Here is a 25,659-nt window from a genome sequence, read left to right as displayed (position 1 = left end):
CCAGAGGCCAAAACTGTTGACAATATTCTTTTTCTACTCACAATTAATGCTGGTTTAATGTTATTTGTTCAAAAATAAGTCACTTGTGATATTTGTTTTCTGTGCCTTGTATTATGGATCCTGGAATAGGAGCGTGCAGCATGAGCAGTTTCCCCACCCGATAGTATCACTGAAGTAAATCCGAAAATCAGATAAAACGCATGTCCAGACAGATACCACCTGCCCTGAAAGACCCTCTTTTCCGTGGCCTGTGCTGGCGCACGATTTTTAATCTAAAATAACAAAATCAATACAAGTGAGTGGTTTCGCCTGGATCCAGTGGGAACTATCTCACCCCAAGTGACAACACATACACACACACCCACACACACACAAAAGTGTAAGTGCGAGACCTGATGTCCACCTTTGCTCCTTCATATCCCTTACCTGTTCTTTTTTCCCTTTTTTTTTTTCAAGCACACCAGTCTTGTCCCACAATGCAAAAAAACACTATAGCAGTGTCAACATTTCATATCAAATGGATTAACACTCCAGCTGTTTGTGTATTTGATTGAGAGATGGTCGCTTTGATCTGAGACTCAAGGTGAGATCCATGATATCGCACCCGCACCAATTAATGGCTGGAGGGAGAAAGGGAGAGCACACTTAAAAGAAGGTGAAGGGAAGAGGGGGTCGGCGGATGGAGGGGGGTGTCGTATTGACCGCAAATATTTGATTGAAAGGTGGGGGCATCTCCTGGCACACGGAAGACACACAACATGCACCTATGAGCCAGAAACCTGACTCACACTTTCATGTGTGTTATCAGTGGCCACAGCTGACTCGGGGGATGGATCAGATGCTTCATACACAAATACGCACACACGCACGTACATAGACGAACCCACACGCATATATACATACACATACGTCCTCTGGGGCGCCCCCCCACTGAGACAAATACACCGCCTGCCGGTGGGGGGTGATGTGTGTGTGTTTTTATGTGTTTAGCCGCAGATATTTTTGAGTGACTTCATATCTGTCCTAGACATGCTCGGTCGGGGGCCTGCATGTGGGCACACATTAATCTCCCCGTGTCCTCCTGAGACACACGCATCTCTGTCACTTCAGAGCACAGACACGTCCTCGGCCCAGACCTAACCTTTCCACGAGTCTTCAACCTGCACTGTTGTGATTTACATAACGGGGGTTTTCTTTTTATCCCTAAAAAGGAAGAAAGCCCCCAACATGTGACTGTGTAAATAGATTAATGTCAACACAGCAGGGATACACAGCACACACACATACGCACACCTGACTGAACAACAGTTGGGGTTTCAGGTGGAGCTCTGCAGGGGAGGCTTCACACCATCCTAAAAATAAAGTCCAAACAAACCTGCTGCAACATCAGCAGAAGGAAGCTGAAGAAAGGATTAGGAGACGGGGGCCTCTTGTTTAGACCATATTTTGTTCTGAATTTTTGGCAGCGAGGACATAAATGTCTATATGTATGTGTGTGTGTGTATGTGTGTATTCTTTGAAAAGAAGAGCACAGACTTATCAAAATTGGCTCTGTAAAGAGTAAAATCGATCAAATATAGACTTTTTTCTGCATTTTTATATCACATCATGAATCTAAGTAACACAGAAGTGAGGGGATGAACAGCAACAGGTGATCAAAGTTCTCCACCAGCTGGACAAAGCCAGGAACTGCAGCCTCTGCTCCCTTCACCTGCACCCCCTCTCTTCCTGTCCCCACAACAGATGACTGCAGAGTGAAGGTACTTTCTGTTTTTGGACTGATAATCATAATTTGGTTTTCAGATACCCACTTTCCTGCACATTGGTATCTCCTGGATTTATATGTCGTGTTGCAAATGGAGTTTACACTTGACTACCAATCACTGTTCCTATGAATCTGTTCAATACATTCACCTGTTTTGCAAACATCCATCCATCCATCCATCTTCTTCCGCTTATCCTGCACTCAGGGTCACGGGGGATGCTGGAGCCTATCCCAGCTGTCATCGGATAACAGGCAGGGTACACCCTGGGCCACATATATGGAAAAACAACCCTTACCTAACCCTAACCCTTCACTCACTCATTCATCAGGGACAATTTTCCCAATTTTTTTTCCCAATTATCCTTGGTCTGGACACAAATGGGAGGGGATTATAGCAGATAATGAGGTTGTTCTCGGACTCAACTTTTCCTCAGTTAAGAAACTTAATTTAAATGGTAGGCCTGAGTTTTACTCTCATCGGTCTGATCTTCTCTGCTCGCTTATTTAAAGGAACGAAATTCCAAAAGTATATCCGCCATTTGGTGTTTTCTTTAATATGTGCATGAATCACCTCTCCGTGGTCACAGTGTTCAAAGTGAAACACAAAAACACACCTTTAACCCGGTGACTCATCAACACACAGGCCCATACACACACACACACACACACACAAACACACACACTAATGCCTCTTTATGTAATTGTGTTAGATTGTGGAATTTGACCTTGTTTTTCACATTGAATTTTAGTGTTTAGTGATAAATTCTACATGCTAAGATTATTACTACTGTTTTACTCCTGGAAAAACGACGACATAGAAGAGTGAATAAAGCCACAAGTCCAAATTGTGCTTGCTATTCATTAAATAACCTTTTTTCAAACAATAATTGCAAGAATATGCTGTTTTTAATTCCATTTTCATTTTCCAAGTTTGTAGAACTCAAATACCAATTATAAATCCCATTAGATTAAGGATATGCACTGGTTGTAATGTTTCTTAATTCATGGAGAGCAGGCATTTTGGATTTACGTCGTTGGAAGGAAGGAACAAATCACACGGTCAATTTGAGCTGGAGTGCCTGAATCAACACAACATTGGCACTTTAACAACATTTCACCACTAATGATGCTCGTGTTTTAGTTGAATATTTTGTGCAGGGGTTTTCATTCGTGGCAGTTTCTAAAGCTAAATTACAGTCGCCCTTTACCTCGATTCATCGCCTGAGCCTGTAACTTCATCCGCCTTCCATACACTAAACTTATTTAGAGACGCAGAGCTGAGAGCTGAAAATTAACATGACATGCAAGTCACCGTGCTCTGCGTCACACCAGTCAACTGCTCTCTGGATTTCTACTCTGTGGGATAAAATCACAATGATCTAATAGCCTTTGGAGACAGATATACTAGGAGTCTCTGTTCATGGCATCAGATGGACCTTGGCACAGTCCTCTCGGGTCAGGTCACTCAAAGTGATAAAGTGTGCTAAAGTCTTATGAGCTCTGTTTTGAAATACTGACATCAAGTCTGGCAATAACCCGGTTCTACCGGTTGTGGAAACATAAATCGCAAGGAATATGCAGAACTTGCAGTTCGTTTAAAGATCAGCTAAACAAAGAGGGGATTATGACATTAATATATAACACAAGCCGATGATGACAATGCATAAGTTATCAGAGGACTGGAATCATTCAAAGCCGACAGCTGTGACTCGATGAAAAGAGCTATAGACACACATCTGGTTATTTTTTCTGACTTAACATTCATCATTTATAATTCACAACAAGAACTTAAAAAAATCTTTCATGCCATTCCAGGAAGCACCTTGAAAAAAACAAATGCGAGTTAATCAATGAGAAGTTGATGCAAGATCAGTGCCTAAAAGGGTGGTGAGATAGGAGATGTCATCCAATTCAGGTTTCTCTCAAAAGAGTGAATCAGCTTCTGAGATCATTTGCAGGGATCTTACGTTCCCACAATTCAGCCTCTGCTGTTTCACAAGACAAACTAAGACCACAATTCTCTTTTACTCCCTTTCAGGTGTGTAGCATTTCTCACTGAGTCTTGATGTGTCCACTAAATGATGGTGCTGTATAAAATGTTAAAGGGTTTTACCTTTTAAAATGGATCACTACATTTTTGGGGTTAAGCAAAATGTCGTCCAGGTCATGGTTCAAAATGTTCAGGCCCTGATTCATTCAACACCGGAATCTGAATTGGCTATTTTGGTGTAATTAAAAATAGGTCGTTTTGAATATATATTCTTTTTGTAAACTACTTTATGATTCATTTTGTTTAATCAAGTTTTAATCTTTTTCCTATTTTTAGCTGACTTTGAAGTAATTCCATTGAGTCCTCTTCTAAGTTTTGAGTGATCTTAACTTATTTTTGATTTTTTTATGGTAATTACTAACAATAGTTGTCCAAATCGAAGCAACATTTTTAAAGTTGACATATTTTGTGGTAATCATTTGCTATTATTTGTGATTCAAATAAATCAAAAATATCTTGGATGTTCACTTCCAATGTGGATCAATGAAAACTATTTATTCATTCAAGAAATCAGAATCAGAATGTTTTATTGATCCCCAAGGAGGATTCCCTGCTCACATCATAAAGTGGAGAAGAATCAAAATAAAACTTTGTATAAAAATACTATAAAATAAAATAAAATTATATGCAGTAAATATCAGAAGAAATAAATTAAAATAGCGTTAAAGATATGTAAAAATATAAAAATAAAAACTCAAAAGTAGGCTCTTTCAAAATCTGAGGTTCCTTTATTTTCCACCATATATCATGAGACATCGAAACCTTTTTTTTAAGGTTCGCTTGTATTTTGAGATCGGTATGCATCCTTATCCCAAGAAAAACACAAGAATCAACTGCATTGTATCATATGCTTTTTTTTTTTTCAGCAACACTACTCATATTTTATTATAGTCATTTTTTCCTGAAATTACTAATTGGAATTTAACGTGAGTGGAACACATCCAATCATGGGAGGGTCTCTCTGTCTTCACATCTTACATCGAATGCAATCAAATTCCCTGTAAAGTCATCAACACACAACTTGCTGTTATAATCAATTACAGCCATTTCAATTACGCCAAACTGGCACTTTAGCTTTTTAACATCATTTGTTGCAAATATTTGCATCAAAGTGTTACAAATGGTATTACATTTATGATATGGTAATCACTAGTGTGTGCGCTGCACTTATCCAAATAAAATTTGACTATGATATTTCTTTCTTTCCTGATGTTTCCAAAAAAATACATACATATGAAAAGACGGTACTGTGCAAGTTGTATAACAATGGCTGGAATGCAAAACCTGCTATCTGAAAAAACACTTTTTTCAGGAAATGAAAAAAAACTTTCATTTGATTGTAGTATGGTCTTTGTTAAAGATATTCAAGAACATTCTATTGTTCACACACAATATTTGTATGCTATAATTTAAAAATATATAGCATGTATTTTTACCACTGACAATGCAGATAAGTGTTTTTTTCCTAATTTTTTCTGCTTCATTGTGCACATATGAGTTTTGCCATGTGACATTTATTTCAAAAGAAAGGGCGAAATTATCTTGCAGATAGACTGAAAATGTGGAGCCATCCCATTTCTCACCATTCAATGCAAAAACCCCAAATCGAAAAATTTGCAGATAAAAGGTTTTGCATTCGAGCCATCAATAATTGTCTTTAACCCGGAAGAAAATACGTTTTACACATCAGCTTTTGACCTCCTTTAAAAGAATACAGGGAATCCCATGATTTTATTTGTTATCATTATTTATTATGATTTATTATTGTTTATTACACGCACATATGACTAACAGGACCTGCTAACGTAACACGGCGGTGGGCGGGGCTATGACGTCAAGGTCAGCTGACCGGTTTGTTTTGCTTGCCGAGCCGTCCCCATATAAACACCAGGCAAGCTGAGGAAGGGAAGGGAAGCGCCCGCATCAACACCGTCTCCAACATCAACTGGTGACAGACGGTCACCGTTTATAACGCTAAGCTAGCAGCGACGTGCTAACGAATAGTTTTATATTGTTCTTTTGTAATCTTTTCTACAACCGGTTACTTCGGGTTTTTTTGTCACGGCTCTTTTTTTCCTCCGACAGCTGCTGCTTTGACTTTGACGCACTATGCCTTCAGAGAAAACCTTCAAACAAAGACGGACGTTCGGTGGGTAATTTCGCATCTCGGTTTTTTTTTTGCGCGTTTTAGCCCTCGGTTAGCGGTGTTTGCTGGCATGGAAGTGGAGCGAAGCAGCTAGCTTGTCCTTGCCCCACCGGAGGCCACTTAGTTAGTAAATCAGTTGAAATGTACGCCGGTGAACCTTGCGGGTCGTGGACCGGTTCCACTGGGTAAATAATAAGTCACCAGCTTGTCTGTGAAAATGTCACTGTGTAAAGGTGGAGACAAATAGAAATGTGTCGCTAGCTGGAGGCCTATCGGTTCGTCCGTGTGTGTGCTTGTGTGTTTACTTCTGTCAGGGCGGTGGGAGAAAAACAAAGTGGTGTCGAAATGCGGGGCAGAGCAAGAGCGAGCTGCAGGATTGGGGGATGGGAGGGTTGCAGGAGAAGGGGAGTTTAAGAGATTACATACGCACACACACCTCAACGTTTATTTGTTCTCAGTGGAGAATGTTTTTTGGACTAAACGTCGAGGCTCTGTTAAATAAATGTTACCACATTATACAGTTAAAACACCGGGCCTTCTTCGTTTTCATAACACACGAACTAATATTATATAATTATATAAACGGTCACTGGATTATTTGAACGTTAAGTAGTTTGTTTTGGTTTTCACAAAACGACCTGGAAAGTTTTTTGTTTTTTTTCTCGAGTGCGTCTGAACCAACTTCCGGTTGACGTTATTGTGCTCCGAACACGTGAGTGTGAGTTCGCAAAGAAACATCCAGGTCACGTGTATGAAATGCAACCGGTCAGAATGTGTCACGTGGTTGTTTTTAAGGGGGCTGGCAGTTCCTTGTAGGGGTTTGTTTGCACGTGTACCCACTGATGTCTAGGCCCTGCAGCCTGCACTGCATGTTAGACCCCTTTGTGTTGGTTTTACCTCCAACAAGTATCCCCTCTTTGTGTGAACACACATCTGGACACCTTGCGTAAAGACCCCAGCCATCCAGATCTTTAGTTTTCCAAGAGGAATGTCCAACACAAGTGGACTCGCAGGTTCCTAAATTCCTTCTTGGGTAATAACTGCTTCCAGGAGCCTGGGCAAAAGTAGTTACTTCACAGCCTAGACATGTGTGAATACAGACCTGAAGATGTCTTCCAGTATATGTGTCTTCAAGGTTCCACCAGCAAGTCCTACCGCTTTCAATGACAGTCGCTTAGGGTGAAGTTGAAGAGCAGAGTGGTCGATTCCGCCGCGTCTTTTAACCTTCGAGCCACCTGGATGACAGGATGCGCCGTGTGATGCAGGGAAATATGTATTCGCTCGCTTCTCCGGTTACAACAGCTAGTATTTCCGTTCTGGGAAAAAAAATCATCCCCCAAGTCGGCGTGCCCTTTATGTATTGTTGGAGAATACATGAGAAGCATCAGTGGAGATACACTGAGCACCGAGGGAGCGTCATTTTGTAATTGGATTGTGGATCTTTGCGAATCGCATGTGACAGTAACACAAGTGTGGCGCAGGCCTGGCCCAAAGCCCCAGTTCAGATGCGTGTCTTACTAGGTCATTTGGTAAACACCGTGCCGTGAGGGGAAAAACAAACATGCCGGCTTCAACCTCAACTACTTCCCTATTGTCTGCTTTTCGTGTCTGTCGAAACTGATGACTCAGAGGCAGTTTGCCATTCTGTCGTGTAACAAGAGATATCAAGACGCTCACAGAGCTCCCGTGTTCCCGGACGTTAAATTCTGTGAAGTGTAACGAGGAAACGATGGCCTCCATTCCCCCACGTTTAGCTCAAAACTGTCAGCCATCAAGAAGTTAAACATGGAATGAGCATATCACCGGGGAATTTATTTAGTCTTTAACTGTTGAGTTTAACATAGGTGATTATCCTGGCAAACATAGAGTTTGACAGACATCACGGGACGAGGCAGCGGTAACACTAAGCGGCTGCCTCGGATAGCCAGGCCTTTGGCATTAAGTGCTTCTGATATCTGTCTGCTTGCCAAGCAGGGCAGAGATGGTCATGTTTTGAAGCGGCTGTGACATTATCCCTACTTTGTCCTTGTTTGGTGGACAGATCATTTTGACTATTTGGCAGTTTTTCTGTTTCTGCTGTTGTTGTTGTTATTGTTTTCATGGGTTCAAAGTGCAGTTAACCCAGGGTGTTATCTGGTGTGTATGTTGGCCCATTTACAAGTCACTGGAAACGGGGTCAAACCCCAGAGAAGAAGTGCCACAGCTTTAGTCTAGAGGTTAACAGATTAGTCAAGCACAGAGGTGCACGGCTAGAATTAAAGGCCCATAAACATTTATTGTCGCAAATGTATATAGGCATAATTATAACAATGTTACTGTTTACTCACCAAATTTTTCAAAAATTTCTAATAATGAATGACTGTTGGGGAAAAAATTGAGAAACTGAAAGTAAAGTTACATAACGTTCTGAACATGTCTGAAACTGTTTTGAAAGGATATTTCAAAAGGATAGCAAGCACTAAGCTTATGCTTTTCTCTTCTGACTGAATGGACAGGTGGTCATGAGGGGTGACTTCTTTTCTTGGGAAATCCCTCAGCCGGCCTTTTTCCCCTTGATGCATCTCCATACATGTTTAGCAAGGAAACATCACATACCAGATGTCTTTTTTTAAGGGTTTCGTGGGGTTCCTCAAATTGCCCAATATCTCATTTTCCATGATTATGAAAACATCCCACTGAATTTGCTGACAAAAACTAAAAAAAGACCAAAGTACAGAAGTATTGACAAATATAAAAAAGGATTAGCCAGTTGGTGTTAAAAAAAAAAAAAAAAATATATATATATATATATATATATATGTATATATATATATGTATGTATATGTATATATATATATATATATACACACACATACATGTATATCCTGATTCCTAATTGTAAGAGGGGGAACTTAGTGCAGAATGCTTTCTTTTAAAAGATAAATTATTTGTATTTAGTAGTAATAATCTCTTAATCCCTGTGAAACAATGTGGTTTCACCATGGAGGATTAACTGAAAGACGATTACTTTTTCACAGGAGTTGTCTTACTTATTTGAGCAGCTTGTTAGATAACTTTTTCCCTCCTTGATATCATGATTCTGTTTCATCTGCCAGGTCGAGCACAGTCACTAATGTGTCGCGAAAGGATGATTTAAATTCAGATTTGCGAATGGAGCTGGTTTGGTTACATCTTGTGTGCAAACCTGCCAGTCTACTTGGCATGTTCTCCTCTCTGTCGTCTCATTTCTGCCTTGGTTTTTATGTTTTCCACCTCAATGCACCTGCGGCTCACATCTGTGTCTGTCCCTCTTTGTCTTTCAGAGCAAAGAGTAGAGGATGTGCGGCTGATCCGAGAGCAGCACCCCAACAAGATACCTGTGAGTGTTCAAGGCTGCCATGCACTTTCTGTTGTTAACCTGAAGCAGTTTCGAGGACCAAAAATGTTACAGGATGATCTGACCGTAAACAAAAGCAGCAGGACACCAGTAGGATTTTAGCAAGGGGCCACTGACATGTCAAGACAACATGGCAGCTGTTAAAAAAAGTTTAATAAACAGAATAATAACACTTATTCCAACTATACTTTAATATTAGGGTTCAGAAGTCTTTACACAAACATTTTTTTCATGTTTTAAATATATTAATGATTGAAAATATTTTGAATTATAATGTTTTGAAATTTTAAATATTTAAATTCTTAAATTTTATAAATAACATTTTAAAAAGCATATTTTAAATAACATTTTACATGTTCAGTCTTGAAAATTATAAAAGTCATAATTATCAGTGTTATGCATGTTGTTTAAAAAAAGATACATTTTAAAGTAGTAGTAGTAAGATAATGTATTGAAAGTGAGAAATCCACACTAGATCACTACATTAAATGGACATTATGGGATGTCTCCATATGTCGCCCAGTGCCATCATTCTCAACAATCACCATTCAACACATGAATCTCATGTTTCTCCAGCTCACTGCATGTTTTTGAGGTTCAGTTTCACCACAGCCTTCCATCTGCTGCCACACACGTCAGACCTCCTCTCATTTTTCTCATTCGAGAGTGCGCTTGTTTCCTGTTCACTCCCCTTCCCCTCCTCAAGGGTTATAAACTGCTTTGTCATTGTAAGTGCTGAGATGCACTTTGACGCCATGATGTCACCTCATCCTGGATGCTACTCTGGAGCATGTCGGGGTGTGTGTGTGGTGTGCGTGTGTGTGCACTGAAGCCTCTGTTACAGATTCAATGAGGCCTCAACAAACAATTTACCTGCTTCCGTTTCAGTTGAGCGGAATCGCAGTGAAGAGGGCAGGGTCTGGAGTGCAGACCTGCAGTGCAAGTGATGTGCAATGATTGGATGGTGTTTGTGTTAATAGATGTGTAATGGTCGACGTGCCTCTTTTGAGGTTTAATAAAAAATGCCTGATCAAATATCAGGTTGTCATTTTATTAGGATCGTATCATTGACACTCAAATGTACTTTCAGTGTTGGTTTGTGGTCAAAACTAACAAAATACAACCAGGCATGAAATGTGATCAATCAGATATGAAGACATCTGTCTCAATCAGATTTAACTATTAATTTCAGTTCAAACATAATAATTTTTAGAGGAGAGATAACATATATCAATATAACCTAGTAAGTACAGAGTCCAAAATGCATGTATTAAAAGCTGTGCTGATATAGAATAATGTCAAGATATCCTGCAATCTAACAAGAGCAAGGTTTGGTTTTGTTTCTTGTGAAAATTACACCTCAAAATATGTTTTGAAGATTAAAATAGAGTAGTCAGCTTGCCGTGACGGACAAACCGTATCATCTAATAAAGGGCGTGGAGCAGCTAATTTGCAATGTCTGGCAAACATGTTACAGTTAAATAAATAACATGTAACAGTCACATTCCATCAGTGGTTTCTCTCTCTCTTTGTCTCTTTGCCGGCGCTGCAGAGCGTGTCTGCGTCTTGCTGAGGCTTCGAGAGAGAAGCCCTCATTGCGCTGCTCAAACAAATACAGAGGCAATAATTGAAAATTAGCAAGTGTGTTACTGCCCCAACAGGGCTCCACACAGAAATAACCACTGGCACTTGTATGCAGCTTTTTTTATTTCTTTTGTGCGTCAGACGAGACGCAGAAATGTTTAATTAGCCGGTGTGAGTGGAGGGGAGAGGATGCTGTGTGATGAACAACAGGGCTGGATCGGGGCCGAGGGTCTGTGATGAAGCTGTTTATCCCTCCGCAGCGCTGTTTCGGCTCGTAACTCAATTAACCGCGTTAGAGAATTAAGTCTGGAATTCCTCGCCGAGGCCTTTCGGTCAAACATCCCCGGCGTATGATCCTTCCGAGCCGGTCACAGGACGGAACGAAGTCTCTCGCCGGATTGGAGTGTCTGGTTGGTTCAGAGCGAGGCTGAAATCCTCCATCCTTCCCCACCGAGCTGACTGTCGCCCTCTGTGTCTGCAGGTGATCATCGAGAGATATAAAGGGGAGAAGCAGCTTCCCATCTTGGACAAGACCAAGTTCCTGGTGCCAGACCACGTCAGCATGAGCGAACTCATCAAGATTATCAGGTAGACCCGCAGAGCCCTCCACCTCCTTCTCCTCCTTTCCTGTTGAAATAGTCTCAGCCCAGAGCTTTTCTTCACCCCTTTGTTTACAACTGACCAATAAAAAAAACAGGGGCTGCCGTCCAATTATTTTTCCTTTTGAAACCAGCCTTCAGAGCGCAGATTAATGGGTCTGTGCCCGAGAGAGAGCGATCCCTCACTGTTTTAGGGGATTTTCCTGCTCGTTTGAGTCATTTCATGATGGTGTTTTTTTCATCGTTTATGGCTCATTTTTTATGTCACAGCTTGTTAATGTTTGCAGCGGATTCCCCGGTGACTTTGAGATGATTTCACACCACGTTCCTTCAGCTGTTTGGTCACGCTCGTGCGATCAGTCATTTGCATTTGCTGACTAATAGCAAGAACAGGAAACCTGCAAGATATTTCGCCACGTCAGAGATCAGCGTCTATAACGCAACTTTTTCAAACAACTTAGCCGTGCATTCACTCCCAAAAAGTTTCTTCGGTGAACTTGCGTGTTTGACCGCGTGTCCCGTGTCCTCCACCAGGAGACGCCTCCAGCTGAACTCCAACCAAGCTTTCTTCCTGCTGGTCAACGGCCACAGCATGGTATCCGTGTCCGCGGTCATCTCAGAGGTGTACGAGCGAGAGCGGGACCAGGATGGCTTCCTCTACATGGTGTACGCTTCCCAGGAGACCTTCGGCACGACTGTTGCCACCCAGTGATCCGTCTCCCATCCTCCACCTGGTCAGCGGTGGGTCAGCGGTAGATTTTAGCTCCCCTCCATGTCTTTCCTGTTACACGGTCGTCTCGCCACGTTATTCTTGACTGTAAGAACTTAAATCCAGATGCGAACCGCTAAATTTAACTACGTGTACGATCATTCTGAGTTCCTTTTGGTTCCTGTTGTGATTTCTGTATTATGGGATGTGACCGCAATGAGAGGAGACAGTGTTTTGTGTGGCACCACTCTCACCCAGTAGCATCTAAATCGCAAGGGGTCACCCACCGCAGCAGAGTGTATGGAGACAGGGAGTCAGACTCTGTCCAGTCTGCTAGTGACTTTCTGCTTCTTTATTGTCTCTGGTGAAGCCTGTCAGTTGTCACGGCAACATATATGGCTGTTGACTTTTTTCAGTGCTGTAGCTCTATGTATTCCAGGCCATTTCGATGTATGTATATGCAATATGTATGTGTATATATATGTATACATACATATATATATATATACACACATACATTTCAGGTTTTCACATGACGTAAAGGTGGTGCTGCTTCACCACTCCTCTTTCTCTATATATAATTACACACACATACACATATCTATATCTATATATACATGTAGATATATAGATATATAGATATATCTATATATATATAAGCCACTGAACAAAGCCAATGGTGATCCGAAGGTTTGCAGAGACAACAGCTGAGGAGAACACACACTGGTGAACTTTCAGGGACCAGTGGTGGTTTTTAATGCAGTCGGAAATGGAACCCGGGGCCCCCGGCTCATCATTGGCCAGATAAATCGAATAAGACAGAAAATTGATGCTCATGAAAGCATCTTTTGTCAACGACTGTGTACAGAAGTAGGCGAAGCCTCAGATAGTCAAAGTAGAGCCAAATGCTTTAAATGCACCTTCTGTCCATCACTTCAGCACAGAAAACGGCTTCTTACAGGATTAATCACTTCGCCAATTTACCGCCATTTTCTCAACAAGGTCATAGATGCAGCCACTCGTGTCGGATCCTCAACATAGCTTTATGTTCATCTGTAAAGCTGGCAGGCTTAAACTTGTGACACCCTCACGATTGGAAGTCGCTAACCGAAAAGACACCTGTCAGCAACACCTGCTCACCGAGGGCACCTTCTGATTCAAAGCTGTGGCGCCCAAAATGCCAAACTCAGATTCGGTCGCGGTGGCCACCTCATCAATATTGTCTATGTCCTCTACCGTGTGTCATCACATTCCCTTCTACAGCCGTTTCTCCGGCCCCTCGGTCCCTTGTAGCCTAAAGCATCGTCACCATATTGAAATGTAAGGAACGGCTCAGTTCTCCAAATGGATGATTGTACTTTACAAATTCACCTCGGTGCACAGATTGTATTGAAACAACCTTTAAGGCGTGTCCGAGAAATCAGAGTGTAACCGAGCCGACTTTGGGGCGCTCGGAGCTTCTGCTCATGTGTGTGAATGGAATATGGCCTGCTTTGTTTATTGTTTTCTGTAAACGCCTCTCATTTAGTCGTTGAAGGGATGAGGAAACAACGAGGCGATTGAAATTCCTGCCCGGTTGAAATCCGGGCAGGAAGAGTGGCGTCGTACATGGTTTTACCTTTTGTGTTATGTTCGACCTGCGGAGCTGAAGTCCTGGAGTCCCTGCCGCTCCACAGTTTCATTTCGGTGAAATTAAAGAAAGCTCTGTGAGGAGGAAATGTCGACCTGCCCTGTGGGTTCCAAGGGCCTGCTTTCTTAAAGGAAAACACATTTTGAATATCCTGTCTGTCTGTAGATGGAGCCTCACACTGTTGTGCTTCTCCTCACGTCTTCTGAAAAGCTCAAGGTGTAGCTGCTTTTATCTCGCAGTATTTTATCTTTTCTTTTACTTTTTAATTTCTCGTTTTTATTGTTCGACCTGTCTGCAGTACACACTTTTTTTTTTCTTCATAGTGGAACGCCAGTGTTTGTTACAGAGGGGCAGCACGTTCGTTTTAGTGCTGTCTTTTCTGCTTGTTCCTCTGTTTCACACACACACACTTATACACGACAGTGTCACTCAGCCATCTTTATGTATTTATGTTATTGTTTTTTAAAACAATAAAATGAGGGAAAAAATGATCGCAGTTGTGTCCATTAATTAATGCATAGATATGCAGTCAATAATATGAAATGAAACATGTAGCAAACAGATTATACAATGGATTATAAGGCTGAGATGGGAGTTTATTCCCCCTCTGTCCTCTGAACACACTATTTCACCTTCTTTCATGTTTTCTGTTCTGTACTTTCCGGGTTCTCTGGTTCTCTAGTATCAACATTGATTCAGCATAAATCTGTCATTTCAGCAGCAAAATATGCAAAGATGAGGGGTACCGGATAGCTGATGTCCATGGCACAGAAATCTAATAATTCACCAGATGCAACTCTGGATAATGACTAATACAGCTCTGTGACTCAGTCACGAACTTACCAGATGATGTAATAGTTGGTAATTTTAACAAGGTCATCACTACCATGACCGTGTCAGGATTTTAATAGTTGCCCCAAATTCTGAGGGCCTGTAAAATGTGGCTGATATCAGTTTCAAAAGGTGTTAAACTTTGTGTTTTAAGAATTCTCTCTTAAATATGCTTTGAAATTAACAATAAAAAAAGTCTTAAATGAAACTGATATCTGCAGTCACGAGGTGTGTGTCACATTTTAAACACTGACACACACACACTAAATATATCAAGCCGCCTTTGACTTCCTCTTACAGCAAAAACTTCCATTGAATCAATGTAATTTCATATTTGGTAAAAACAGTTAAATAAGTTGAAAACCGTTGATACCGCTTAGATCCATCTGTACTTTGTAGTACTATGTTTTGAAGTGTGTGTATAAATGTATGTTTACTGTAAATGTCAGAAAGAGAGCGCTGGCCTAAATTGCTGTGCTGGTTAATGCTAAAGGAATAGGCCTCCAGGCTGCCGGCGACCTTCTGATATTTAATTATTTCAAGTTGAAATTCAGGATTCCCATTGTTTGCCTCCATCCGCTCATCAGTTCTCATCTGAAGATCTAATTTTATCAATGCAATATTAATGAATGAATAACCATGTTTTCTGCTGTCATCCAAAGGTTTACAAAAAATTTGACTCTGAGGAGCCGTTTTTTTTATATCCATTTAGACTGTTATATAAAAATCTATGATGTCAGTGACCTCAATCACCTGAATTTACCTGTCTCACCTGGACATTTGTGCCAGATTTGAAGAAATGTATTCCAAGAGTTTCTGAGTTTTAAGACCTATCAAATTTGGATGCAGAGACACAAAAATAAATCGAATAAGCAGAAAGTAGAAACCGTCATTTTTTTTCAATGTTGGCCCTCTCAGGCTAAACTGATAATTTCAATCAAATATATTTGACCATTTCAATGTTGAAATGAAGCGTGATATACTTTTCACTAGATTCTCTAAATACATCAATTTTTCTGCGAACATCCAGACAGGATTCTAAAAACTTCACTGTCTGCATTTTCAGGAATTGAAAATGCATAGACGACTTAAAATCAGAAAGTACTTTATTACGCAAATATGTTTCCCTTCGTGAGTTTGTGTGAAACAGTCAAGTTTGAAAACACATCATTTAAAAAAGAAAAGTCTGACCTAAGAATGAAGAGAAACGGTGCTCAAACATATTTCCAAAGAAGGTTTTTAGTAAAGACAAGGCAACATGCAGACAGTAGAATCTGTTTTCCAGCCTCTAACGAAACACCCTAAACGCAGGTGCTTTTGTATGACGTAAGAAATGTAAATTTAATTTTCTGTACATAAGTTTTCTAAAAAATACCAGGAGTTCATTCTGATTTTTCTTTTTTTTCCACAACATTTTTACACTGTTGAAATAAAGATCCAGCTGAACCTCCAAAGGCAGGGTGGTGGATCCTGAGCCTTCACGTTTCTGTCAGGACAAGTCTCTGAAAACAATAGCTAAAACACACACATTTTTTTTAAACAGCATGCAAAATGTTCATTATTAATGTTTTATTATTCAAAATAAATCCCTCCCTCTTTATTTCTGCATGGCGCCCTCCAGGGGCACAGATAGAATTTCAACTGAAGGACCAGCTGTTCTTATGTCTGGGAAACCCTGGGTCCCGCCCAGCAACCCCACAGCCATAGAAGTCCTTCAACACACTCAGGAACATGAAAAGTTGACCAAAAAAAAAGCTACCCAGTACAAGAGAGGCAACTCCCCCTGCAGCAAGGACATACTTTACGGTTTTCCTATATCGACATTAAAAAAAAAAAAAAAAGATAAAAAATAAATCAAGCTTCAGAAAAATTGGCTTGAGGAACATTGGCACTTCTTAAATGTTTGTCTAACTTGAACAACCACAGGAACAGCGGTATGAAGTCCAAATACGTAAAACCATGCCTGGGAAAGAGAAGCAGGAAACTTTACTCTCAGCTTCTCAGGCTCATTTTACCCCATTTCAGGTCCTGATGTTTCAAAGAGAGAGCCAGAAGACAGGATCCATTGATCGGTTGTTGGACAAAGTGATCGGCTGGTTGAGCTCTACGAGATTTTAATCCAGACACAACTGAAGGGGAGTTTATTGTTTATATGAATTTTAAATAACATTGAAATCACCTACAAGGTGTTTTTTTTTAAAAACAAAAAATTAGGCAAATGCCTTTTCATGACTTAAATATGTGGGCAACAGCACTGGATTAGATTTTCCTTACATTCTTATGGTTGATACCTGAATTCCTGATCAAATAGTAAATGTCTGTTAACATGTGACTTTTAGCCCATTAAACCAAGTTTAACCTTGGAACTTTTTCCCAGAATTTGTATGTCCATTCTTCCTGTGTGAATTATTTTCGTCATATTTTCATATTTTACCATCTAAAGTGTCGAGTTTAGTTTAAGAATTACAATGTTTATTTTAGTTTTTTTTTTTTTTAGTTAAAAAAGCAGGTGTGGACAGTTCATTATAAAATGTCTTCATCTCAGATCTTGGGGGGGGTTAAAACAAACAGCTGATTCATAGGCTACTGCTTGCATGATGGAGTGTGTGTGTGTGTGTGTGTGTGTGTGTGTGTGTGTGTGTGTGTGTGTGTGTGTGTGTGTGTGTGTGTGTGTGTGTGCTAACCTGAGTCAGCCGCTCCACACTGAGACGAGCAAACTCTGATGGAAAACAATGGCAAGGCTGTGCTGTAATTTGGTTTTACGGAGACATGAAAACGTCTCCCACAATGGAAAAAAAACTCAATTTAGTGTCTAGAAACACAACGCTTGAATATATTTTTTTTTGCTTAATCTTGTTCAATTTCATCCAGCAAATTTAATTTATTGCATATTACTTATAATAGACATATATTTCTTCTGCTCGATTCAGACATTTTAAAGCTTTGATCAGATGAAGGCATTTTTCCCCTGTGTTCTTGGTACACAGAACCTTTGACAAGGAGCAGGAAGAAAAAAAACAGTGATGATATTTTGTTACTGTGTCCGAAACACCCAGCGTTTCATAAAAAAATATAAGGGAGGCGTTCAAAAATTGAATATTTGAGCTCTAGTAGTGAACAATAGGGAAACAGCCCGAGGCTACGACTAAAACACAAAAAAAGGTGAAACATTTGTTCAAGTAGGAGATAACATGGGAGATTTTGTCCAAATGTAAGTTATTGTGTGTGGGGGAAGGGTGGGGCGACCTCGCTTCTTAAGTTGCATTTACCGAGTTTAAGAATAGAATATGCCTTCTAGGCCCACAGTGGGAAAATTTCAAAATAAGATGGGATTCAGTTAGATGGTCCTCCTGGTATCTCCTAAGATAAGTCTGGTTTAAAAAGAGCCGCTGTGGTAGAAGACATTGTGTAAGTTGATATCCATGTAAACAAAGAAGCAAAACCAAATCCAAAGTTGGTTTCACTTATGTATATGTATCGGGAAATTCAGTCTTTTTCGACGTTGCAGCATCTGCTGTCAAAAGACTGCCCTCCCCTCGCAATGACATTTGTAAACTGTCGAGCCGTCAGTTGTGAGGATGATGAGTGCAAAGAGTGTGACATGTGCACACTGTGGACCTGAGAGGCAGCTCCTCTGTCCGCGAGTGCCACCTTTGTGCTCCTCCTTGGTTCGGAGAGCGGGGATCTGTTGGGGCTGCTGCCGCCTAGGCACTTGGTTTGATATGTCCAGAAAAGCACCGGCTCCTCCGTGCCTTTTTTTTTTTTGGCTCAAAGCAAACGTGCCGTCATTTGGCCTTGAAGACGAATTTCTCTAATCCTGCTGCGTTCAACACGGCGAATTGTTTCAAGCTTGAGCTTTGCCTCTGAGATGAACGGGGTTTAAAGTCCAAGCTCTACCTCTGATATTTGAAACTGAGAGAGGATGATTGTAACAGCCTTTTTGTTTCTCAGAGAGGCATTTCTTTTCCAAAAGTGGAGGGGAGGGGGGTTGATTGCCTCGGTTGTCACTCTTCACTGGCTCTTTACGGAGTTATCCGTTGATAAAACAGCAAAGGAACACATTCACTTTAAGGGCAACTTGGAACTTCCAACTCATCCGCTCTGAGGCCTCCGCCTGCTTGCATCCATGGAAACATGAGGTACAGTTGTGTCTGAAAATCCACTGCTTCCTGTGTTGGCTAGTCCCCCGAGTCCTTGCTGTCAGTGTGGGGAGTGTACTTCAGTCGAAATGTCCCTGTGAACACAGCAGAGAAATGAACAGTCTTCACATCCGGACAGCACAGATCTGACAGAATGGACCGAATAACGAATCCGTTCATTGGAATTGAATCTGGTGAAAATGATATTTTTTTGTTGTTATTTTTTTAATATCAAAATATTTAAAATTTAATAACGCTTCATCATTTTACTCATTCATGACAAATCTGTGGAGATGAAGTTCAGGTCTGGGAAAAAGCTTGTAAATGAGGTCAAATGTCAGCTAATTTTTAAACACGTTTTCCATTTGTAAACACCTTTGAGTGTTTTCTCAGTAAATGACGGTAAATGACGAAGGTGGTAAGAAATCGGTAGAAACATGCCTCAAATATATACACACACACACACATATATCTATATACATACACATATATATGGCAAGGTCTAGTGTAGCCTCACTCCCTTATTCACTCCCTCATTCATCCCTTCACCTTGCTGTGATGAATCCATGGGCGGCTGTTTGCAGTCTTCCGCTCTGTGTCCGCTGGCGCCACAGTTGTAGCACGACATGTTGCTTGCCGTCCTTTTCTGGCCACCGCTTCCCACGATGCCGTGGGGCTGGTAAATGCTGAACCCCTTCTGCTGATCATGCGACACGGGGCTGTGGCGGTAGAGGGGCGGCGGACCCATCATCGGGTAGGAGAAAGGCGCGGTGGCGCTGGACGAAGAAATCAGCGGGTTGAGGTGGAGCAGGGGACCCAGAGTGAAGAGGGATGGGCTGGCTGAGAGGGGCTGCAGGTAACCGGCTCCGGCTGCGTAGCCGGGCGCCGTCCCGTAGGCCCCGCAGACGCCCCGGCAACCACAGGAGCTGCAAACACACACGGAGGTGCTGTGGCCTGGATTTTGATCCAGGGGTGTAGCTGTTGAGGGGGAAGGGCTGGAGGAAGACTGGGATGGAAAGTAAGTACTCCCAGGCACCGCAGCCACTGGGACGCTGCTGGTTGTCCCCATGGGAACAAATCCACCTCCGCTGCTGGCACTTGAAGACTGCGGTATGGACTTAGTAGGACAGGTGGAGGAGAAATACGGGAAGGAGGAGGTGGAAGAGGAGGTGCAGGTGGGCGGGTATGTGTAGTATATGGTTGGAGATGGCGATGAAGAGGACGATAGATGGAAGTGGAGGGGAGGTTGGGAGACGTGGTGGAGGCTGTTTGAGGTTGAGGTCAGAGCGCAGCTGGTTTCTACCATCAGGCGGCAAGTCGTGGAGTCGTGGATGGCGGAAGGGTTGTCACTCATTCCGGGGAAGAGGGTCTCCAGCCTCACCCCCATCCCGACACTGAAGGCGCCGCTGGCCGCGGGGAGGCCCGGTCCCAACAGCTTCGCCCGCTCGTCCGTGCACAGGGGAGGGGGCCGGGGCTTCCGCGGGGAGCTCAGGATTCGAGCTGACACCGGGGAGAGGAGGGTTTGGGGGAAGCTGGCCTGGGGGTGGAAGTGAGACTGCGGGTGGGCAAAGGGGGGGTGGGAGGTGCAAGAAGGCGGGAGGAAGGGGGCCGCGTCAGTTTGGACGGGAAGTACTTGGGCTGTGGGACGGGCGGAGCCAGAGGGGCAGGTGGAGTTGAGGATAAAAATGCAGGAGCGGTCCTTTTCTGGAGCCCCTGGAGCTGCATCAGGACACGACACACCTGGAATACAGATGCAAGGGGAGGGATTTATATCAAAATTCAAAATATACATTATCCTTTATTTCTTTGATTACTTCTCTCTCTGTCTTCCATGCATTCAAACACACACACACACACACACACACACACACACACACACACACACACTATCAAGATGTATCCTCTGTCCTAATGTTGAATTTTGACAATGCAGGTTTACAGGCAGAAGTACACAAGCCCAGCACAGACCACTAGGGGGCACAATGAATACATCTTTTTCCAGATCCAGTTTCAGACAGAGGTTACCATTCTTTTCATAGCAGTGCATTGTGGGTAATTTTACAACAACTTTCTATTTCACTATGCTTCCTCTGGTGTCCTCAAAGTCTTTATAGAAATTGAATAATAACTTTTTTAGTCACTGACAAGTAAATACAATCTGCAGCTGACACCGGACAAAGACATAAAAACAAGTCATCTGAAAACAGAAATCGTATTGTGACTTAAGTAGCATAACATATATAATAATCACAAATTTGATAATTTTTTTATCAGCTATTCTGCTCAATCAATCACACTTTTCCAAGTAAAGGCAGACAAAACAATTGTCAAGGTGGTTGAAGTAGCAGCTGCAATGCAGCAGGAATGAAAAGGTTGGGGAAAACACTGTCAAAAAGGAGGGGAAGCAGTCACTTTTTCAAGGGACTCACATATTTAAAGAAGGCAAATATTAAAAGATAGGGAATTCTTTTTTTCACTCTGATAAAACACTTAAATACAAATATTATATTATATTTAAATATTATAATTAGATATACATTTGACAATTGTTCGCACCTATCTTGCAGGTGCCAGTGACCACTCTGCTTTTCCACTCAACAAGGTTATGACCCGGCTACGCACAAATTTTTTGCTGCTGGCTTAGAAGGAAAAACCTTTGTTGTATAAAACGTGCTCAGCATTTTCAAACACATGAATGCATCATTTGATGTATAAAAAGAAACACTGCAAAGCCATGCTCTGGATAACAAGGCTGCCGCATTGTTTTTCTCGTTTGACAGAAAAAGGTTGCTGATGTACAGATGCATTCTGGGGAAAAGAGATGGGTGAGAGTCTGAATAATTTCGAATAATGCGGGGAAACTCACGTCTCTGAAGGTCCCTGGTCCTGTCAAAGGCAGAGTCACAGCAAAGAGGAGTGCGAGGGGAACAGGAGGAGCTGGAGTAGCCTGAGGAGGAGCTGCTGTCTGTGGAGACGGGGTGATGTTGCAGAACGGTGTCTACCTCCACCCTCAGCTCTACTTTTGTTTCAGACCAAATGGCAAAGGAGTGTTAGTGTTAGCTGTTTAATTGTTGAAACTAAATTAGGACAGATCACTGAAGAAAAATTCACCCGGTTACCTGCAGAGGAGGAGGACTGTGAGGAGGGACCCATGTGACTGGAGGGTGTCACCCTGGCGATGCCACTGCATAGCCGCTTCTCCATCTTCATCTCCCTGCTGGACATCCAGAAAACACACAAGCATGCACGCACGCACGCACGCACACACGCACACACACACACACGCACGCACGCACACACGCACACACGCACACACACACAGAAGGAATCATTTCTATCATCTCAGGCTAGTACAAATGTCCCAATAAAGTGCATTTGGAATGTAGACATAGTAAATGATCTCCTGCAGTTTGTAAACTTGTTTTCAAGTTTTTACTGGAGATGTAAAAGCCAGTAAGATACATCTCTTGAGGTGAAGAGTCTAGTTTTTTTTTACAAAACAGTTTATAGCGTTCATATAACATTATCATGGATGTTAATGTGATTTTTACTGCTCTCCAGGACAGCATTAGTTTTGTTTGGTTTTTCCATTGTTTTATGTTTCTGCCATTATTCATCAATTGTTTTCCAAGATGTCAGGCAACCCTGCGTTCCTTTCTAAAACAAACTACAGTTTCACATCAAAAACCTGCCAATGCCAGCTTATGTCAGAATCATGTCACCAGAAGCGACACTGTCCACTCAAAATACCCCTCTGCATCCTGCTGCTCCTCCACACAGACACACAAGCACACACACACATCTGCGGACCTGCTGCATGGAAAACTACCACGAGAACTTTTTTCTATTTCTTTCAGCACGCACGCACGCACACACACACACACACACACACACACACACACACACACACACACATACAAACACAAAGACACACACACAAAAATCTCGCACATGCACACACACGCACAAGCACAGGCGCACTCACACTCACATTTACCTGCCAAATGGAAACATGTTAATACTGGCTACGAAAACACTATCATGAGATCAAGAGATAATACAAGGGTTCGTGTGGCCTCTGTGTGTGTGTGTGTGTGTGTGTGTGTGTGTGTGTGTGTGTGTGTGTGTGTGTGTGTGTGTGTGTGTGTCTATATATGTGTGTGAGAGAGGGAATAAAGTGCAGAGATACATTTGTTTGCATGTCCTTGTTTTTGCATGTTTATGTTAATTATCTCCTCCAAGTACATCTTATCTCTGCTGCCCACCTATAGCCGGTTAAACATTGATGCTGTACAAGCTGTTATTCCTCTGAGACTGCGGGTGATATCAACAGCTAGTTAGTCAATCTGTTAATCAGTCACGACAAAAAGTGTAGTTTCAGATGACTGCAGAGCTCTGATCCAGCTGCCTCATCACCGCACCAATGCATGCAGGCTACTTCCTCAAACTGTGTACGTGGGAAGGAAATTTGTTTTGGATTGGAGACAGGAATAGTCTGACATTTTGGCTAATTGAGTTTGTTTGCTTTCTTTGCAAACTAGAAGATGGAAACTGTGTTTCAGTGCACGGAAACGCACAGAAGCCGGGAGATGTTACATTAACTGAAACTTCAAAACAGGAGGATAAAGCAAGATTTGTGAAATAAGGATGCCTAAGATATATGAATTCCAATACTGAAGGAATCAAATATAAAATTACATTTTAACATAAGTGACTAAAATCATTTAAAATTCACTACATTAGCCTATATTCTATTTCTAAAATAATCTAAATATTAGAAATAAACAGTCTTGACATTGAGGTTTCCTGGGCTCAGACTGAGGGGGAAAAGATGAAATAGTTTTGGTCTTTCCACTGAAATTCCAGGTATAAAATAAGGAGTAAGAAAATACATTCTACCACATCTAAATGTTTTCATTTACTTTTTTGTTCATTGTAGCATAAATGTTTTTTGATTCTAGGCTGACCATAAACAACCCATTAATTACAGAGCTATAAATGCTGTTAGTGGATGTGTTTTTAATTTGGGAAAGAGCTAACCAAACTCACCTTCTAATACAGAGGGAGTGTGCATATAAAGACTTGCTTCTGGTCTTTATATGTACTGTTCAGCCAAACTAATCCTGTCCTCCAGCTATTTCCAAAAATATCAATTTTCAATGTCAACCCAAACATTATCATAAATGGTTCCCTTAAATGAATAAAATGAATAAAAAACAACATTTACAAAAGATATACAGTGAAATACCATCTTCAAACTATTCACAACTGAGGGACACATGGAAAAAAAAATCAATTCAAGTCATCTGAGGCTTACTCTGCAGACTTTTGCAGTTCCAGCTGAGTCTTGAGCTTCTTCTTCGCCCCTTGGGTCAAGTCGTACTTGTTCAGGTCCTCCTCCGTCAGACCTAAAAACTATGCAGTCAGAATCAGACCGTCAGTCACCTCAGACAAAGAGTCATGAATAGGCATGAATATGGAGACTAAGTTGTACCCACTTCTTCCATGGTCAGCTGTTTGAAGACGGGGTAATACTTATGGAGACGAAGCCTGCGCAACCAGTCCAATATGCCATTCTGCTCCGGAGTGTTAGCCTGGGTTTGGGGTGTGGGTTGCATGTGGGACTGGGATCGAGACTGGGAATGGGAGTACGGGAGGGGCTGGGAGTGGGGTGGGTGCTGGGACAGAGGCTGTGCGCCTGCTTGACTGCTGGTTTGGAGCTGAAGGTGGTGCATTGAGTTTGACTGGGACTGATGGTAGAGCTGAAGTCCGGGCTGCTGCTGCGGATGTGGCTGGGAGGAGGGATCAGCCCTCTGTGAGGGTACTGGGGGAGGGAGGGAGGACATCTGGGGCGAGTGCTGAGGGGGGGGAATGGAGACTTGAAGGGAGGAGAGGTGAGGAGAGGAGCGGGTCAAGACAGAACTATGAGTACTGACGACGGGCTGGACGCTGGCTACCCTGTACACCGCCCTGAGGGTGGAGAGACTGTCAAAGAGAATCCTAGAAATACTGGACAGCAATGAATGACAGTTGGGGGGGTTCCATCCACCTGGGTTTTTTACATTCTTTAAATTTGGACATTAACAGCTTATTGGAAATACAAAATAAAATCTGAAAAAGTTTAATATTGCTTAGGATTAATATGGCTTCTTCAAGTTAATGGGAGCAGATCCACTCAGTAACTGGTATACAAAAACTGCACAATTTCTACACCTCTGCCATCGATGAAAACAATGACAGGCAAATGCATTTGATTTGAAGTGTGGTTTGATGAAACCTTCCTTGAATGAATTTCGAAACACACAAACAAACAAAATTAAATTTAGATGGAGAACATTAGCAAAATGTGACAGTGTATTTTGATTGTCATCCGCATAGTCACATTTCTTCTGCAGTTAATAAAAATAGCTTTTGATGTGGCCCCTGGATGAATTTCGAATAGTTAAGGTATTTGCCATGCATTTGGATGGAAACCCGAATACAGAGGGAGAAAATAAACCTTACCTGTTGGCCCCTCTGTACTGCACCATACAGCCAAGAGCTGGTGACAGAGATGTACACGGTCAGAACTGAACAATCTAAAAATACAACCACGTCCAGTGATTTAAACAGCAGTAATGTTCTGCAAGTACGACAAGAATTATACAGAATCAGTGGCACTACAGGAAGAATTAAATCACATCGTATTCATGCACAGCCCTCTGCAGGCCACACAAAGCAGATGTAAGGGAACACAAGAAATCTCTTGCTTTTTATTCTGATGTTAAAACAAAAATATAAATTTGTAGACTATATTTCCCATTATGCAACAAACACATCTCCAGGCATAG

At 41.8% G+C, this 25,659-nt stretch overlaps 2 protein-coding genes across 3 annotated transcripts in view; one reads left to right on the top strand and one right to left on the bottom strand.

The window, feature by feature from the left end:
• The first annotated feature begins 5,701 nt into the window (after positions 1-5,701).
• map1lc3b (microtubule-associated protein 1 light chain 3 beta) lies at positions 5,702-15,569 on the top strand. Its single transcript, XM_086163906.1, has 4 exons — positions 5,702-5,964; positions 9,264-9,319; positions 11,403-11,509; positions 12,055-15,569. Exons 1-4 carry the CDS (start codon positions 5,925-5,927, stop codon positions 12,230-12,232), a joined length of 381 nt encoding a protein of 126 aa, XP_086020032.1. The 5' UTR covers positions 5,702-5,924; the 3' UTR covers positions 12,233-15,569.
• A 3,157-nt stretch (positions 15,570-18,726) lies between these two features.
• Positions 18,727-25,659, bottom strand: part of zcchc14 (zinc finger, CCHC domain containing 14) — a 28,329-nt gene continuing 21,396 nt past the window's right edge. Inside the window, exons 9-15 of one of the 2 annotated variants that reach the window (XM_086163903.1) lie at positions 25,334-25,370; positions 24,328-24,799; positions 24,147-24,244; positions 21,949-22,046; positions 21,696-21,848; positions 19,379-20,569; positions 18,727-18,924 (exon numbers count right to left, since the gene is read on the bottom strand). In XM_086163903.1, coding sequence (XP_086020029.1) covers positions 18,869-18,924; positions 19,379-20,569; positions 21,696-21,848; positions 21,949-22,046; positions 24,147-24,244; positions 24,328-24,799; positions 25,334-25,370 — 2,105 coding nt within the window. In that variant the 3' untranslated portion in view covers positions 18,727-18,868. The remainder of the gene's footprint in view (positions 18,925-19,378; positions 20,570-21,695; positions 21,849-21,948; positions 22,047-24,146; positions 24,245-24,327; positions 24,800-25,333; positions 25,371-25,659) is intronic. The other variant, XM_086163904.1, reaches the window with a different exon arrangement.

The sequence above is a fragment of the Fistularia commersonii genome, chromosome 17, assembly GCF_037954325.1.
Source record: "Fistularia commersonii isolate RoL2024-O1a breed Wild chromosome 17, RoL_Fcom_v1.0, whole genome shotgun sequence".
Taxonomy (NCBI): domain Eukaryota; kingdom Metazoa; phylum Chordata; class Actinopteri; order Syngnathiformes; family Fistulariidae; genus Fistularia; species Fistularia commersonii.
This window is presented reverse-complemented; position numbering and strand designations above follow the sequence as displayed.

Excerpts from the sequence above, each read along its gene's own strand:
- map1lc3b (XM_086163906.1), top strand. The coding sequence starts at position 5,925 with ATGCCTTCAGAGAAAACCTTCAAACAAAGACGGACGTTCG. Across the intron at positions 5,965-9,263 it reads CAAACAAAGACGGACGTTCG|AGCAAAGAGTAGAGGATGTG; the intron begins GTGGGTAATTTC and ends TTTGTCTTTCAG. Across the intron at positions 9,320-11,402 it reads AGCACCCCAACAAGATACCT|GTGATCATCGAGAGATATAA; the intron begins GTGAGTGTTCAA and ends CTGTGTCTGCAG.